Source organism: Pholis gunnellus (genome assembly GCF_910591455.1).
Source record: "Pholis gunnellus genome assembly, chromosome: 4".
In the NCBI taxonomy this organism is placed as follows: domain Eukaryota; kingdom Metazoa; phylum Chordata; class Actinopteri; order Perciformes; family Pholidae; genus Pholis; species Pholis gunnellus.
The window spans coordinates 22,504,348-22,522,395 of record NC_136530.1 but is presented as its reverse complement, the minus strand read 5'-3'; the positions used below and the strand labels follow the sequence as shown (position 1 = coordinate 22,522,395).

Below are 18,048 nucleotides of genomic sequence, written 5' to 3'. Positions count from 1 at the left end.
AAAGGTATATCTGTAAATATATGTGACTTGACAAACAACATGCACTCTTGTTCTAAAAAGCTATTGGAGAAATATACGATTAAAAGGTTAACAAGGTACAGTCTAATATAATGTATAAGAAGTTTAAAAGTTAGCCGATGTATATTTATAAATATTCTGTATTTTTTGAAGAGTCTAGAAGTGAAGAAGTAGTGTTTGAAAGTAAGGGAGACAGCCATAGAAAGTGGCTGAGTTACGGGAGGACCACGCCCTCTATTGCCACCATGCTCTTCAGCGGAGACCGAGACGCTGGTAAAAGCTGCAGGTTGGACTCAGAACTCTTAACTAAGGTACCACACTCTTATCTTATTGCTCTCATGAGTGATTTCTCCACGCTTCAGGCTACACATCCTGCCAGCAACGAGGGGTATTCTTTAATTTTACCAGCTTGTGTGTGTGTGTGTTGAGTTTGTTGTAAAAGGTAAAAGGTAACCTGCATACAGTAGCCTATAGTATGCAGCCTGGCGAACATGTTCATGGGTTCTCAAATTATAAAAAAATTTTTTGGGGGGGAGGGGATTTGAAACATCGTCATTCTACAAATAAAAATATAAACATGGTCAGTACTCAATAGTTAAAGATCCATCCCCCAGCCCACCCCCACGCGAATCAAGAAAGGTGTTCGTGTTTGTGATGTGTCATAACAGTCGCCCGGCATGTGAAGAAGAGGAACTAACAGAAGAAGCCGACTTTTACCAAAGTGCGGTGAACATCTTTCCACTCCTCTTGAGGTGAGTTTTTCTTTTTTAGTTTTCTACCTTTCGTTAAATCTAAGACTGTTAAATCAATACATGTTTAATAATAATATAAAACAGACAGAGCAGATTGTCAGAAGAAGAGCGTTTAGATAAAAGACGTCAATCATTCTTATTCATTCTTCTTCGTGTAGTCGATTTCCTCTAAGATTTCACTTAGCTCCCAAAGTTGGACAGGCATCCCATGCAGAAGTAGGCTACTTGCTGGAACTTCACACGGACTCTAGTATCTGCTGACCTGAAGGCAGGTCCTCCTCTGAGTCAAAACGGCTATCTAGGATTACGATTTACCCTTTGCAGCTATTTGAATAACGCGACATCGTGTGTTTTTTGTAAACCCCTCATGCAGCGGCATCAGTCAGTGGACTGCGAAAAGGGGACTCGGGACGTGTGGGCTGTGCCGCTCTACATTTCACACATCAGAGACACGCTGCTTTCTGTGGGCAGTTTTGCGTTTTCTGTTATCACAATAACAGTTGTGGTAGAACAAGGAGAAGCCCATTGATGTGTGAAGTGAATTTGAAGTGAAGCGATTGAATATTGTTGTAGTATGTATTTTCCGCATTGCTTCGTAGACGGTCCCATGCGCACTCGTCTCATGGGACCGAGTGCGTCAGTACAGTTTGGAGGAGCTCAGAGGACGGCACGTTTTTAAATTAAGGTTGTAGCTTGTTGTCTACCTCACACCAGTTACAGAGAGGCATCGTTTGTGTTTTAACAACGTTTCGCTAACGATTTATTGAACCGGGAAGTCCGAATCTTTGAATATCTTTCCAACTATACCTGAGTATAACTGACACAGTAAACTGATTCAGAAGATTATCTGAAAAGGGAAATAACTCCCAAGAAGAAAGAATGGACCTTTTTAAGAAGTAAATTAATTTATTTTCATGTGGTCTATTTACTTCAGGCTGACTTTATATTTTTTTATATTCTATCATTTAATCGTCTGCCTTTCGCATGAAGTTGGGGCATGCGCACGTTGGGAGTTTTTCCTTCTCTGCACAGTGTCATGAGATTAAACATATGAAATACACCTCTGGTTTTATCAAAGCTACTTTTAAGTGATTCGTTAGTTAAAATAGGGTTATTTTCCAGACTAACGTGACTGATAACTCAAAAAACATGTTGCTCTCGCTCCAGCTGCTCTTTTCACGTAACACGTTATGCAGACATTGTCACGGGGCATGGTGGAGGACTCAAACGCAGACCAGGCAGAGTAGCGTGTAGAAGTGGTTTTAATGAACAATTCAAAACAAACAGCAGACTTACAGGCACAATGGGGCATCCACGGACGAGACAAGGGAAGAGGGGAGGAAATCCAGCAGGACAGGAAACAGGGCAGGCAGACAGGGAAACCAGGAACAGCACAAGCCGAACGGGCGGGTAGACATTGCAAGAATCTGGCAAGGAGTGACTGATGGGCAGGAGCTTATGAAGAGGGAAGAACAGGTGAGAAGAGTTGTGCTGATGAGGGGGAAGTGCTTGATTACTAATCAGCGGCAGGTGAAGGGAATTAGGCTGAGGGAGTGACTGACAGGTAGAGTGGAGTAACACAGACACACAGAACACAGAGGCAAAGCCTAATCGTGACAGTACCCCCCCCCCCAAGGGACGGATTCAAGACGTCTCAAAAAAAAACAAACAAAAAAAACAAACGCCTCCCAAGGGAGGGCGGTGGGGGCCCGGAGGAGGATTAACACTCCGCCGAGGCCGAGAGTCAGAGTCCAAAACCGGGTGGGTGGAGGGGGCCCGGAGGAGGGCCAGGGCTCTGGAGGCCGGAAATCAGACGGGGAACAGGGCTCTGGAGGCCGGAAATCAGACGGGGGACAGGGCTCTAGAGGCTGGATCTCGGGCGGTCGACCGGACTGCAGGACTTGCTTCAGAAGCGGGGGCTCCGGCGGACGGCCGGACTGCGGGACTTGCTTCCGAAGCGGGGGCTCCGGCGGATGGCCGGGCTGCGGGACTTTCTTCCGAAGCGGGGGCTCCGGCGGACGGCCGGGCTGCGGGACTTGCTTCCGAAGCGGGGGCTCCGGCGGACGGCCGGGCTGGACAGGCTCGAGCTGCAGGACTTGCTTCCGAAGCGGGGGCTCCACGGGCTGAGGCTCGGGGGGGCCGGACTGGACGGGCTGAGGCTCGGGGGAGCCGGACTGGACGGGCTGAGGCTCGGGAGAGCCGGACTGGGAAGACTGGGGCTCGGGAGAGCCGGACTGGGAAGACTGGGGCTCGGGAGAGCCGGACTGGGAAGACTGGGGCTCGGGAGAGCCGGACTGGGAAGACTGGGGCTCGGGAGAGCCGGACTGGGAAGACTGGGGCTCGGGAGAGCCGGACTGGGAAGACTGGGGCTCGGGAGAGCCGGACTGGGAAGACTGGGGCTCGGGAGAGCCGGGCTGGGGCTCCGGCTGGAGCTCGGGAGAGCCGGGCTGGGCGGACTGGGGCTCCGGCGGGAGCTCGGGAGAGCCGGGCTGGGCGGACTGGGGCTCCGGCTGGAGCTCGGGAGAGCCGGGCTGGGCGGACTGGGGCTCCGGCTGGAGCTCGGGAGAGCCGGGCTGGGCGGACTGGGACTCCGGCTGGAGCTCGGGAGAGCCGGGCTGGGCGGACTGGGGCTCCGGCTGGAGCTCGGGAGAGCCGGGCTGGGCGGACTGGGGCTCCGGCTGGAGCTCGGGAGAGCCGGGCTGGGCGGACTGGGGCTCCGGCTGGAGCTCGGAGGAACCGGACTGGGAACACTGGGGCTCTGGCTGGAGCTCGGAGGAACCGGACTGGGAACACTGGGGCTCCGGCTGGAGCTCGGGGGAGCCGGACTGGGGCTCCGGCTGGAGCTCGGGGGAACCGGACTGGGGCTCCGGCTGGAGCTCGGGGGAACCGGACTGGGGCTCCGGCTGGAGCTCGGGGGAACCGGACTGGGGCTCCGGCTGGAGCTCGGGGGAACCGGACTGGGGCTCCGGCTGGAGCTCGGGGGCACCGGACTGGGGCTCCGGCTGGAGCTCGGGGGAACCGGACTGGGGCTCCGGCTGGAGCTCGGGGGAACCGGACTGGGAACACTGGGGCTCCGGCTGGATCTCGGGGGCTGGTGATCGCTGCTCCTCGGAGACGTCGGCGGCAGGGGCTGGTGATCGCTGCTCCTCGGAGACAGCAGCGGCCGGGACTGGAGGTCGCTGCTGCTCCTCGGAGACGGCAACGGCCGGGACTGGAGGTCGCTGCTGCTCCTCGGAGACGGCAACGGCCGGGACTGGAGGTCGCTGCTGCTCCTCGGAGACGGCAACGGCCGGGACTGGAGGTCGCTGCTGCTCCTCGGAGACGGCAACGGCCGGGACTGGAGGTCGCTGCTGCTCCTCGGCGACGGCGGGAGCTAAAGGTCGCTGCTCCTCAGCGGCGGCAGGCACTGGAGGTCGCTGCTGCACGGAGGCGGCAGCGGCAGGCACAGGAGGTCGCTGCGACACGGAGGCGGCAGCGGCAGGCACAGGAGGTCGCTGCGACATGGAGGCGGCAGCGTCAGGCACAGGAGGTCGCTGCGGCTCTGAGGCGGCGAGGCTCCACCAAATGGCAAAGCCTGCCAGGAATAGGCTCACCTCATCGGCGGCGACCGAGTGCGGAAGTGACTGACTCGGGGGAACCGGACTGGGAACACTGGGGCTCCGGCTGGATCTCGGGGGCTGGTGATCGCTGCTCCTCGGAGACGTCGGCGGCAGGGGCTGGTGATCGCTGCTCCTCGGAGACAGCAGTGGCCGGGACTGGAGGTCGCTGCTGCTCCTCGGAGACGGCAACGGCCGGGACTGGAGGTCGCTGCTGCTCCTCGGAGACGGCAACGGCCGGGACTGGAGGTCGCTGCTGCTCCTCGGAGACGGCAACGGCCGGGACTGGAGGTCGCTGCTGCTCCTCGGAGACGGCAACGGCCGGGACTGGAGGTCGCTGCTGCTCCTCGGAGACGGCAACGGCCGGGACTGGAGGTCGCTGCTGCTCCTCGGCGACGGCGGGAGCTAAAGGTCGCTGCTCCTCAGCGGCGGCAGGCACTGGAGGTCGCTGCTGCACGGAGGCGGCAGCGGCAGGCACAGGAGGTCGCTGCGACACGGAGGCGGCAGCGGCAGGCACAGGAGGTCGCTGCGACATGGAGGCGGCAGCGTCAGGCACAGGAGGTCGCTGCGGCTCTGAGGCGGCGAGGCTCCACCAAATGGCAAAGCCTGCCAGGAATAGGCTCACCTCATCGGCGGCGACCGAGTGCGGAAGTGACTGAGTCGCTGAGGCGCCTGCGGCCGGGTTCGGGATAGGCTGCGGTGCCGAGGCGGCGGTGGTCAGGTCCGGGAGAGGCTGCAGCGCTAAGGCGGCGGCGGCGGCCGGGAACCGCTGTGGCGACGAGACGTCGGCGGCTGGGTCCGGGACAGGCTGAGGCGCCGAGGCTGCGGTGGCTGGGTCCGGGAGAGGTTGCGCTGCCGAGGCGACAGCTGGAGTCGGTCGGACCGTTGACTGGACACGGGGAGCTGGAGTCGGTCGGACCGTCGACTGGACACGGGGAGCTGGAGTTAGCTGCGGCCAAGCGGGAGCAGGGGATCGCTGCAGCCCAGCGGAAACGGGGGATCGCTGCGGCTCAGCGGAAACGGGGGATCGCTGCGGCCCAGCGGAAACGGGGGATCGCTGCGGCCCAGCGGAAACGGGGGATCGCTGCGGCCCAGCGGAAACGGGGGATCGCTGCGGCCCAGCGGGAACGGGGGATCGCTGCGGCCCAGCGGGAACGGGGGATCGCTGCGGCCCAGCGGGAGCGGGGGATCGCTGCGGCCCAGCGGGAACTGAAGACTGACCCTTTCTCTGCCTCTGACTCTTCTTTGGGGTGACAGAGCGGCTTAGTTCCCGGTTTGCCCTCTGGATGCTCAGAGGCCCTCCATAGGCCAAGCGGGAACCCTCAAACTGTTCATCCCACTCGGGGGATGGCTTCAAACCTAGGTCACGGTTCGCCTTCTGGACGCTCCGAGGCCCTCCAAAAGCCTGGCAGGTTCCCGAAAAGTGTTCGTACCACCCCGGGGAGAAGCGCTCAAAGCGTTGGTCCGCTGCGGCCAACACGTCCGGGTCTGCCTTCTGGATAAGGCGGTAACCCATGAATTGTTCATACCACTCAAACTGGTGGTCTGCTGAGTCCCTTCTTGGCCAGATTCTTCTGTCATGGGGCATGGTGGAGGACTCAAACGCAGACCAGGCAGAGTAGCGTGTAGAAGTGGTTTTAATGAACAATTCAAAACAAACAGCAGACTTACAGGCACAATGGGGCATCCACGGACGAGACAAGGGAAGAGGGGAGGAAATCCAGCAGGACAGGAAACAGGGCAGGCAGACAGGGAAACCAGGAACAGCACAAGCCGAACGGGCGGGTAGACATTGCAAGAATCTGGCAAGGAGTGACTGATGGGCAGGAGCTTATGAAGAGGGAAGAACAGGTGAGAAGAGTTGTGCTGATGAGGGGGAAGTGCTTGATTACTAATCAGCGGCAGGTGAAGGGAATTAGGCTGAGGGAGTGACTGACAGGTAGAGTGGAGTAACACAGACACACAGAACACAGAGGCAAAGCCTAATCATGACAGACATAATTGGAGGCAATTTTCCACTTTTCACTGGAACTGTAAAGGCTCTGACAGAGTCTTGAACAGCTTTCAGAAGAATCACGAGACACCGCGTATACCCACAAGTATGCGTTATTATGACGGTATACAGTTTCCTGTCTCAGATAACAAGACCAGCACATGCATGGCAGCAATCGCATTCATTTTTAGGAGCCTTCGTGGCCCACGTGTCACCAGAAGTTGTATGTCCTTTCCTAATAGTATGCAGCCTGTCTAACATGGTGAAACGAGTTGTTATTGTGGTTTTCATCACCACATTGCTATCGTTTCCCAGAAAAGCAAGTGCTGCATAAATCTCTGTGTCGTTAACAGCCCTTCCTAAAATGATATGAGGAAGCATAAACATGTGGTCATAGTCAATAATAATCATTTCTGTTGCATGGAATTGTACACGTTGTGACTTTATCAGGCTGCAAATATATATAGTTTCTGAATCGGCACTGTAAAGAAGACAAGGTTGAGAAAACTATTTCAAGGTAACAAACAAACACTTTTTTACTTCAGGATATATATAATACAGTAAGGCATTCGTTACATGTGGATGTTTTCCCTCTGTTTAACTAAAACGCGTTCCTGTACTGCTAGCTGTCGTAACATACACAGGAAATCTGATGCTCGGTACATCAAAATGACTCACTGTACCTCACAGACTCTTATAAGGCTGCAGGAAGTATAGGCGTACAGTGGACTTAGTGTTGAGCATATTCCTATGTGAGTAGCAAAGCCATGTTGAGTGGCCTGTGCCTGTGCGCGCTGAGGTGCTGTTGTGCGCATGCGCAGAATAAAAACGGTCAGAGTGAGTTCCCAGACCAAAGAGACGATGGTCGTCTGTTCTTTTTCTCCCGTGAGTGCTAGCTACTAGGAGCTACTAGCTAACCATCTTGGTGACTGTAATAACGAAGATAGCTGCAGGAATGTCTAACGCTACAGGTTATGGGCCCAGTCAATCAGGCCAAAGGTGGTTCAGACTTTTATTCGACGGTGATGAGAAAAATTACGAGCTCTGGGAAACAAGGTTCCTCGCGCACATGGAGTTACGTCGTCTCAGAGAAGTTATCTCGGAAGACCCGGAGATCGCTGAGGATGACGAAGAAGCTCTCGCGGAAGACGGGGAAAAGAACGGTGAGGCATATGCAGAACTAGTGCAATGTCTGGACAACAAGAGCTTGTCATTGGTAATGAGGGACGCGAAACGTGACGGAAGAAAAGCACTGAATATTCTTCGCGCGCACTATGCCGGAAAGGACAAACCCCGCGTTGTGAGTTTGTATTGTGAACTTTCCGCGCTCCATAAGGCCAGCAATGAAACGGTCACGGACTATATTATTCGAGCAGAGACTATATTCACGTCATTGAGAAGAGCAGAGGAGCATATTAGTGATGGGCTTCAGATGGCTATGGTAGTAAAAGGACTACCTGATTCATACAAGCCATTCATCGTGTACATCACTCAGACAAGTGACACTGTAACGTTCGGCGAGTTTAAAACAAAACTGCGAAGTTACGAGAGTACTGAAAAATATGGGAAAAGTGACGTGAATGCTGAAGAAGACAACGTGATGAAGACTAGCGGGGCAACGAGGTCCCGAGGAAGAGGAAGAGGGAAGAAAATGGACCTGGCTGATGTCGAGTGTTACACGTGCGGTAAAAAGGGACACATGGCCAGGGCATCTCCTGAAGGTTACCAGGTGAGAAGAGAGGAACGAAAATGGGACACACCACAGCGAGGAAGGGGACGCGGCCAAGGACAAGGCCGTGACCATGTAAAGAAAGCTGATGGAGAGACAGAGGCAGAGCATACGTCCTTCTGTTTCAGGATGAGTGATTGTCCTGCACAAAGAGAAAACAAAAAGGGTCTCATGGTCGATTGCGGCGCCACAACACACATGATCAACGACGCCACAAAGTTCAAAACAGTTGACAAGAGCTTCAGACCCGAGGACCACATGATCGAGCTTGCTGACGGATCCAAGGTGAGCGGGATGGCAAAGATGAGGGGAGACGCCGAAGTCTACTTGCTGGACAGCGAGGGACGACAGGTGAAAACGAGGCTCAAGCAAGCGCTCTACATCCCATCGTTTCCACAAAACATCTTTTCAGTCAAAGCAGCGACAGCCAACGGAGCTGAGGTCCGCTTCAAGGACGGTAATGACTGGCTGGTTCACAAGGATGGTACCATATTCAAAATGGACGTGTATGGTAGGTTGTATTACCTTAGCACTGTAGAGGATGAAAATGTTGATGAAGTGTATGGTTGTCATGACATTCAAACGTGGCATAGGATTCTTGGTCATTGTAATTTTGATGATGTTGCAAAATTAGAAAAGGTGGTTGAAGGGATGTCTATAAAAGGGAAACATGACAAGTCCAACCAAAACTGTGAAATATGCACACAGGGCAAGTTTACACAAAGCAGAAACAGACAGGCAGACGCTAAAGCTACAACCGTATTAGAGCTAGTACACACAGACCTATGCGGTCCGATAGAACCAGCAGATAAAGATGGATACAGATATGCAATAGCATTTACTGATGATTTCAGTGGAATGATTTTTCCATACTTTATTAAAGCAAAGAGTGACACGACAAAAGCTACAGAAAAATTCATAGCAGATGTAGCTCCATATGGAAAGATAAAGTGCATAAGGTCTGATAACGGAACAGAGTTTACCGGGCAGGAGTTCCAGTCTTTACTTAGGAGTAACTTGATAAGGCATGAGAAGAGTGCACCCTACTCACCTCATCAGAATGGAACTGCCGAAAGAGGTTGGAGAACCTTATTCGAGATGTCTCGATGCATGCTATTGGAGAGTAACCTCCCAAAGCAATTATGGACATATGCTGTACAGACAGCATGTCAAATCCGCAACAGGTGCTACAGTAAGCGGCTAGAGCAGACACCTTACCGTGTTTTCACAGGAAAAACACCTAACCTATCTAACATGAAGATATTTGGTTCTGAATGCTACGTATATCAGCAGGATAAGAAAAAGCTGGATTCTAGATGCAAAAAGGGGATCTTTGTAGGCTATGACAAATATAGTCCAGCATATAATGTGTATTATCCCGAGACAGGAAAAGTCCTCAAACATAGGCTGGTGAAATTCCTCACCAAAGGTAGCGCAGATAGTCAGACTCAGACAGATTGTGACATGGGGGAAGATATTGAGAAAAAAGGTACACCACCGAAGATAGTCAACCAGGGTCAGGGACAGCCTAAGGAGAGTAAAGAGTCAAATGTTGAGGAGACTGCTGAGGCAGGTCCGACCCAGACAGTTAGTACTCAGAGAGAAGAGGGAGAAAAGAGATACCCTATGAGACAGAGAAAGGCTACAGAATATTTAAAGGAGTATCAGTGTAAAGCTGAGTGTAATAATGATGAAAGTGAAAATGTAGATTATTTCTACAGAGTAGCTTATGATGTACCTAAAACACTTAAAGAGGCAATGGACTCAAAGAAGTCAAAAATGTGGGCTGACGCGATGAAAGATGAGATGAACTCTTTGACAGAGAATAATACTTTCACTCTGACCCCACTGCCAAGAGGCAAACAAGCAGTGGGAGGTCGCTGGGTGTATGCAGTGAAAGAGAGGCCAGATGGATCTGAAACTTGTAAAGCCAGATATGTCGCAAAGGGGTATAGTCAAGTGGAAGGGATTGATTATAAAGAGACTTTTTCACCGACAGCCAACATGACCTCTGTACGAGCATTAATGCAGGTGGCTGTACAGGAGGATCTTACCCTACACCAAATGGATGTGAAGACTGCTTATCTCCATGCTCCAATAGACTGTGAGGTATATATGGAGCAACCGGAAGGTTTTGAGATCAAGTCAAAAACAGGGGAACACTTAGTGTGTAAACTCAACAAGTCATTGTATGGTTTAAAACAGTCCGGGCGGAACTGGAACATGTTACTGCATGATCACCTTACAGAGAATGGTTTTGTGCAAAATGATGCTGATCATTGTGTCTACAGCAGAAGATCTGAGAACGAGAAAGTGATTCTGTTAGTGTGGGTAGATGACTTAATCATAGCAGCGAGTAACAACACCTTACTCAGTGATGTAAAAGAAATGTTGAAGAGAAGGTTTAAGATGAAAGATATGGGTCCACTTAAACACTTCCTGGGTATCGATTTCAGACAAAGTGAGGGAGAGATCAAAATGACTCAAAAGAGACACATAGAGAAAATATTAGTGAAATTTGGAATGTCCGGATGCAAACCGAGATCCACCCCATGTGAGCAAAAGTTAAACTTTGACAGTGAGGGTGAAGTTATTGATTCGACAGGATATAGAGAGATAGTAGGTAGCTTGATATACATTATGACATGTACCAGACCTGACCTGAGCTGGGTTGTGAGTAAACTATCTCAGTATCTAGCAGAACCAAAGCAACAGCATTGGGCTACAGCAAAACACATACTGAGGTACTTAAAGGGTACGATAGATCAAGAACTACACTACCAGAAATGTGAGAAAAGCCTCCTACAGCTGGAAGGATATAGTGATGCTGATTGGGCAGCCGATAAGGATGATAGGAGGAGCACAAGTGGATACTGTTTCAGCTTAACTGAGAATGGTCCAGTTATATCGTGGAAGAGTAGGAAACAGCCAACAGTGGCGTTGTCCACCTGCGAAGCAGAGTATATGGCACTTGCAGCCACGACTCAAGAGAGTATGTACCTTGTACAACTACTTAGAGCAGGGGTGGCCAACCCGCGGCTCCCGAGCCGCATGCGGCTCTTTGCCCGGTTTCATGCGGCTCTTACGTTCATATCGAAGTTTGTATTTGTGGTTTTTTAATGTGCGTGTTCGCTTCGCTTGAGTTAAATACGGTATTTTCGTCAAACGCGCATGTGCGGCCACAGATTACGTTCCTCGTCGACCCATTTAACGCCGAGACGGACTGTTTGAAAGCCCCGCTAGTCGCAGATGAGGCTGCGGCTGAGTTGGAGATGATCGATCTTTGTGAGGAGGACCAACTCAAACCTGCTTTAAGGGACCATTGAGTTCTGGAAAAGTGTGCCAATGAAAAAATACCCCAATGTCAAACGGGCTGCGCTTAAGATACTGTTAATGTTTGGGTCAACATATGTCTGCGAGTCTGTGTTTTCTACCCTGAAACACGTGAAATCAAAGCATCGATCTGTTCTGACTGACACCCATGTGAAAGAATTGCTTCGAGTGGCAACAACGGAATACAAGCCAGATTTGAAGAGGATTGTTCAAGGCAAGGAATGCCAGAAGTCCCACTAAGTAACATGCATAGTAAAAGAAAAACACTATTGTAAATTATTATATTTTTGTTTGTGGACTTGGTTGAACTGAGAGTTTGTCTGTGTGAGACAGTGTACACAATGTTCATTGTTGAAAATGACTGGCCTGTGGTCTTAGGAGTCAATTTCTGTCATTATCATGTTGGTGTGTGACATTTACAATAAATCTGGCTGAGCAAAGATATGTGTGTGTGTGAGGAAGGGATAGGGTGATGTTCATGTGTGCCCATGTGTATGATGTGGCTCTTTGCGGTAACACAGTAAAAAATGTGGCTCTTGGTCTCTGACTGGTTGGCCACCCCTGACTTAGAGGAATAGATAGTGGTAACCAGCATGTACCAGTCAAGATCTATGAGGACAACCAGGGGGCGATAGCTTTATCTAAGAACCCAGTATGCAGACAGAGAAGCAAACACATAGATATAAAGTATCACTTTATACGGTCTGCACACGCAGAGGGGAAAATATCTATAGAATACTGTCCTACTGCAAACATGGTAGCTGATGTTCTTACCAAGCCAGTGACAAAGAATAAGTTTGAGAGTTTCAAGGGGTATTTGTTTGGTGAGTAATGTGAACTGACAGATGTAAATGTTTTGAAGTTTTTAGAACACTGCCAGTATGCAAAATGTTTTATTTTGAAGTTGTGTATTTTTGGTTTTTATTTACCAACATAGAGAGCTATACACATGTCTTTGAGTGGGAGTGTTGAGCATATTCCTATGTGAGTAGCAAAGCCATGTTGAGTGGCCTGTGCCTGTTTGCACTGAGGTGCTGTTGTGCGCATGCGCAGAATAAAAGCGGTCAGAGTGAGTTCCCAGACCAAAGAGACGATGGTCGTCTGTTCTTTTTCTCCCGTGAGTGCTAGCTACTAGGAGCTACTAGCTAACCATCTTGGTGACTGTAATAACGAAGATAGCTGCAGGAATGTCTAACGCTACACTTAGTCAGTCTTAGTCAACTGCATTCATTTTGACAATTTCAATTAGAAACTGACAGACGTATATAATTAGACCGTGCCAATAACACAAATACATGACTTTCACCGTACAGTCAGATCAGTCGGCATGGAGTTTTTCTTGCACTTCCACAACTACAAAATACTTTCTCACTTTGTAATGAATCACAGATTAAGATTTCACGTTATTTCACTTGTTAAAACGTGAGATGAGCTTGCTTTGTTTAGTGGAAAGCGCTTTTAGAGATCACGTCTGTCGGAGTCAAATGCATCACTAAGCGGACGTTTATTTGAATCAAATTCATTTGTTTTTCTTTATTTCTCTTGCAGATTACTTATTGACCTTCGCATATCTATCGCTTGAATACAAAAATAATGAAATGGACAGGATTGTTTTGTTTTCCTAAGGCCTCTCTCTTCTCTCCAGATGTCTTTCAGTTGTTTTCGGACTGTTCAGCAAAACATTGTGGATCAGGTGTACGATGCCAACAGTGAAGCCGGTTCCATGTATTCGGGGAGTGGTGCACCTCCACTCTGCTCCTCAACCGACCTGCCGTCGTCCTCCGGCTGCGTGGTGTGTTTCCAACAGTTTGTCTACGCTGTTTGCTTTGACCTGCTGAAGAACGTGACGCTAGTGATGGAGGGAGGGGGTCAAACAATAGACTTCACCAAGAGCGGTAAGAGCTGAAGTGTGACTGAGGTTTAATTACTTTTTAATCACATCACAACTTCATAGTCATACATGTGTATCTAGTTCCACTGTTACAAATAGCCTTCTGGTATAAGTCATGTTCCCGCCACATGAAAATAAAACATGATTTCAAAATAAATTGTGTCAGATTTCAGTCACTCGACTGGTTGATTAACTGTTATGTGTGTTTTATTGCAGACTGCCCCAGCTTTTCTGGTGAGTGTCTTTTTAAATCTCCGATTCATTTACATGATTTACATCTGAGTCGAGTATCTGGTGGGAAGATGTCTCTATAACCGACTCTTATCCTTCTTTCAGACACAAACGAAAAGGCGGACTTGACCGGCGTTGACACGGGTGAGCAGTTCCGACTACCAATTGTGGGGTTAATCATTGTTTATACACTGCACACCCAAGAAACACATTTCCTGAGAAAATATTTCAAATGAGTATTGATTTAAATCAGATTGCACGATTACAATTTAAGAAATGTCTCAGCCAATTAAGACTTTAGTGTAAATCAGTTGCGAGGAAACATCTGTAGCTAGTCCTGTTAAAATTAAGTGCAATCAACAATGTAAACAATGGCACATAAGAGATATCTCTAGTAAATGTGCAATTTTAGTTTTCGTCATTTCAAGTTAGTAGTATTCATGCAGCTAACTGATGTTATTTACACAGTTTTTATAATGTTTCACAATTTGATTTAAGTTGTGTCATTTCTGTGAAATGTGATTTAAAATCTTCCGGATTGAAGTCATTAATAAACAGCATTTATCAAGTGTCAGGTCAGAGATGTTGACCGTACTCCATATTACCCCGTGGTGGAAGTAGTTCTCAGATCCTTTACTTAAGTAAACTTACTAAAGCCACTCGAACCCCATTCAAAATTGGCCCTCGATCCTCTCCGGCTCAACCAGCGAGAGAGAAGAGCGAAGCAATGGTCGAGCGAGATAAAGATAGAATGAAGAGAGACCGTTTAAAACAAAGCCGGGAATCAGAAGAATGAAAAATTATTTTCGGACTGTTTTACGGACAAATAAACAAATCCACGCCTGCTAAGGTGCCGGATTTTGAATGAATGCGGCTCAATGCGCGCTTCACCCTGCTGTGGACCGTCTGCCCTCTAATGCCGGTGTTACGTGCCTACTGGTTTTTGAACCTACTGGTTTCCCTTCCGTGCGTGTGTTGTGTTCGCTTAAAAGCAGCAGCTGTTTCCTGCCGCTGTCGGCTGATTCGTCACACATTCACAAACATATTGCTGGAGATCTATATACCACATCCTATATCAATTGCGGGGATTACGATTGTATAAGTGAGCACTACATCACAGCCACGTATGAAGAAATACATTGAAGAAAATACATTTATGGAAAGATCGCAACAACCTGGTTTCGAACCCTGTCCAGCAAAATAATATAACTCCCTAAGGCGGTTGCGCTACGCACTCCGCCACCGCTACTTGATTGTTTCAAAGATATTCATTTATTTATTCATGAAGTCACACCATGTTAATACCCAGAAAACGTTTTGGTCTACGGTGAACTGAGACAACTGGTTACCTGGGGGCGTATCTTCGAACACTTCCAAACCTTTTTATCAAAGCTTTTTCGCGAGGCTTTGCCCAGACACCACCCACGCATTTTGACAAAAACAAATGTACATTTGTGACGATTATACAGTGACGGTTGTACCGTGAAAATACTCATTTGCGAACACTAAGCTATACAGGAAGAATGAAATATCAGTAATGTTCTATCCACAAAACAATGAAGAAATGGACGTAGTGATTTACAGGGTCATTCTACATATTGTATGTGTCTTGTAATGTTATAGTGAAATACAGTGGCTCCCATTCCGAGACCCAGAAGTAAGGTGCATGCTGTGTATTTTCGGATTTTACGTCTGTGATGCACCTTTTGAAGATACGCCCCCAGGTAACCAGTTGTCTCAGTTCACCATAGACCAAAACGTTTCCTGGGTATTGACATGGTGTGACTTCATGAATAAATAAATAGATATCTTTGAAACAATCAACTAGCGGTGGCGGAGTGCGTAGCGCGACCGCCTTAGGGAGTTTTATTATTTTGCTGGACAGGGTTCGAAACCAGGTTGTTGCGATCTTTCCATAAATATATTTTCTTCAATGTATTTCTTCATACGTGGCTGTGATGTAGTGCTCACTTATACAATCGTAATCCCCGCAATTGATATAGGATGTGGTATATAGATCTCCAGCAATATGTTTGTGAATGTGTGACGAATCAGCCGACAGCGGCAGGAAACAGCTGCTGCTTTTAAGCGAACACAACACACGCACGGAAGGGAAACCAGTAGGTTCAAAAACCAGTAGGCACGTAACACCGGTACACGCAGCAGAGAGGTTAAAACACATAGCCTACACGCAGAAGCACATAAAAACACACAGCAATGTAACACACTGTCGTCTAATGCTTTGTATTACACGCTAAGGAGTGGCACACTTTTAGCATCAGTACGCTGAGGGGCCTGGCAAAGCCGCGATGTTTGAGCTGGGAATGAGAGCGGGCTGCACACCCTGCTTATTGGCCGGGGGTTACATCCCCACGTGGGGATTCAAAATCTCTTTGCTGTCGCCCAGAAACGTCCTGAACACAGCAAAATAATAAGAAAAGAGAAAATGCAGGCAGAGGGATACAGACACCACCACACACTTGTAGTGAGTCGTACGTGATGAGTGAGAGGGATTACTGTTTTAGAAGTAAGTACATTTTTGGGGGAAATTGTTGCATATTATACCTTTTAATATTAATAGTATTGTACTATCGTACATTATATCATTCGATTATTATCACTCATGCATTTACGTAAAAGCAGGATTTTCTGGAGCTCAGTTTGATCTATTAACTAAGGATTATTTTCCATACCTGCAAACTTGTCGTTTTTCGGCGGAATTCGCCGTTTTGAATAAAAAATAAGTCATCCACGTGAATCGTGTAGATTCGTAGTTTTTCTTGGGGGGGGGGGGGGGTCAACTGGCCAGCCAGCGTTTCTCAGATTGTAGTCAGACGAGGAGAAAAGGTGATTTCGTGATCTTCACAATAAAACATCTTTGATGTGACGTTTGGAGTCTTGGCCAATCAGCGTTTAGATGTCTACAGCGTCTTATTTTCCCTCCGTTAAAGTTTAAGTTCCGCAGTGGGCGGAGCCACATTTCCTGAAAACACCCTCTTGTTGTTACGAGAGGTCAGCTGCCATAAATCAGTTTTATGATTACCCTCTGGCACCCCTCTGACTGCTGGCGGCACTCCTGTGACAACTATTGGCACTGGCAGCTTGTGGCTACTAATGACACCTACATATAAGCAGAGGAAGAGTGAAGATATTTTCACACATGTATTTTTGGATTGGAGATTTTATGGGTTTTAATTTTAAAACGTTTTTATATATATACTTTTAAATGATAATAAAACGGATGATTTATTTTCATTATTTTAGCCGATTGTTGTAAATGATTATAAAAGTAATAATTTGGAAAGAGTGTATTATGTTCCCTTTTGTTGCAAAACCAGCAAAATCATGCTTAAATAAAATGAATGAGAAACAAAGAAGTACAACGTGGTTACTCTCGGTTGGCTCCGGTGACTCAACTAAAATCATAAAACTGATTTATGGTAGCTGACCTGTCGTAACAATGGGTGTTCTCAGGAAATGTGGCTTTGCCCGCTCAGCTCGGCAGCTGCCGAACTAGTGCCGCTCGGGTGCCGAACAGTGCCGCTCGCCTGCCACAGTTCCGACACCTGCCACAGACCAGAAATATTATTTGCCTCTGAGATTTTGTCTAGAAGTAGAAAGTAACTTAAAAAGTAAACTCAGGTAAAGTAAAAGTACCTCAAATGTGTACCTAGTTACAGTATTTGAGTAGATGTACAGTGTAACATTCCACCACTGCTCATGTCTCTCCTCTGTTTCTTCTGTGGCTGATAGGTGCATCGAAATGGTGGCTGCTGCTCCTCCTCCTCGTACCAGTCATAATATCCCTCTTGCTGGCTGCTTGGAAATATGGAAAATATAGAAACTATCTAAGGTAAGAAGGAAAGTACTGCATGCATAGTGTGAAACAAAGCAGTCGGTATTAAACATCGTCCTCCTTACATGATCGTATCCCTGTTTTCCTCTTCATGACCACATGAAACTGAATGAGTTGTTGGTTAATCTCTAACCTCTCCTGTGTTCACAGAGCGCAGCCTGCAGTGGACTCCAGTGAGCCGAACCCTGAGGATGAATGTCCAGTGTAGACATTTACCTCTCCACTTCTTCTGATAATACTTCAACCAGAATTGTATCGAAATTTTAATTATCTACATTTTTAAATTAACTGGTATTTATATGAATTTTTTAATTAAAATGTGTGATCAGTTTAAGCTTTTCATCATTGTATTATTATAACTTTGAAATGGCCATCCAATAATGAAAAATCAGGCAACTCAATCAAATACACCGTGTCTATTTAAATTTGTAACACGAAAATAAATCACATCAGACATTAAAGTTTACATTTTTTTCATTTTCATACGATGTAATTGGTCATCACATTTGACTAACAAGCAAGCAAAGCCTCGTGGGAGCCGTTATAATTTTACAGTCTGAAACAGGAGTAGATACTCGTGTATCACTTTATTTTACTGTATATACAAACTGGGTATTGTTTTGAGTCAAAACACAAGGGACTGAAGGTG

General features: G+C 48.1%; 1 protein-coding gene across 1 annotated transcript; it reads left to right on the top strand.

Moving 5' to 3' along the window:
* The first annotated feature begins 280 nt into the window (after positions 1 to 280).
* On the top strand, positions 281 to 17,780 carry LOC306695077 (uncharacterized protein). Its single transcript, XM_079158213.1, has 7 exons — positions 281 to 329; positions 687 to 770; positions 13,067 to 13,316; positions 13,529 to 13,546; positions 13,649 to 13,687; positions 17,297 to 17,396; positions 17,550 to 17,780. The coding sequence occupies exons 3-7, from the start codon at positions 13,067 to 13,069 to the stop codon at positions 17,605 to 17,607; spliced, it is 465 nt and encodes a 154-aa protein (XP_079014339.1). The 5' UTR covers positions 281 to 329; positions 687 to 770; the 3' UTR covers positions 17,608 to 17,780.
* The last annotated feature ends 268 nt before the right edge of the window (positions 17,781 to 18,048 follow it).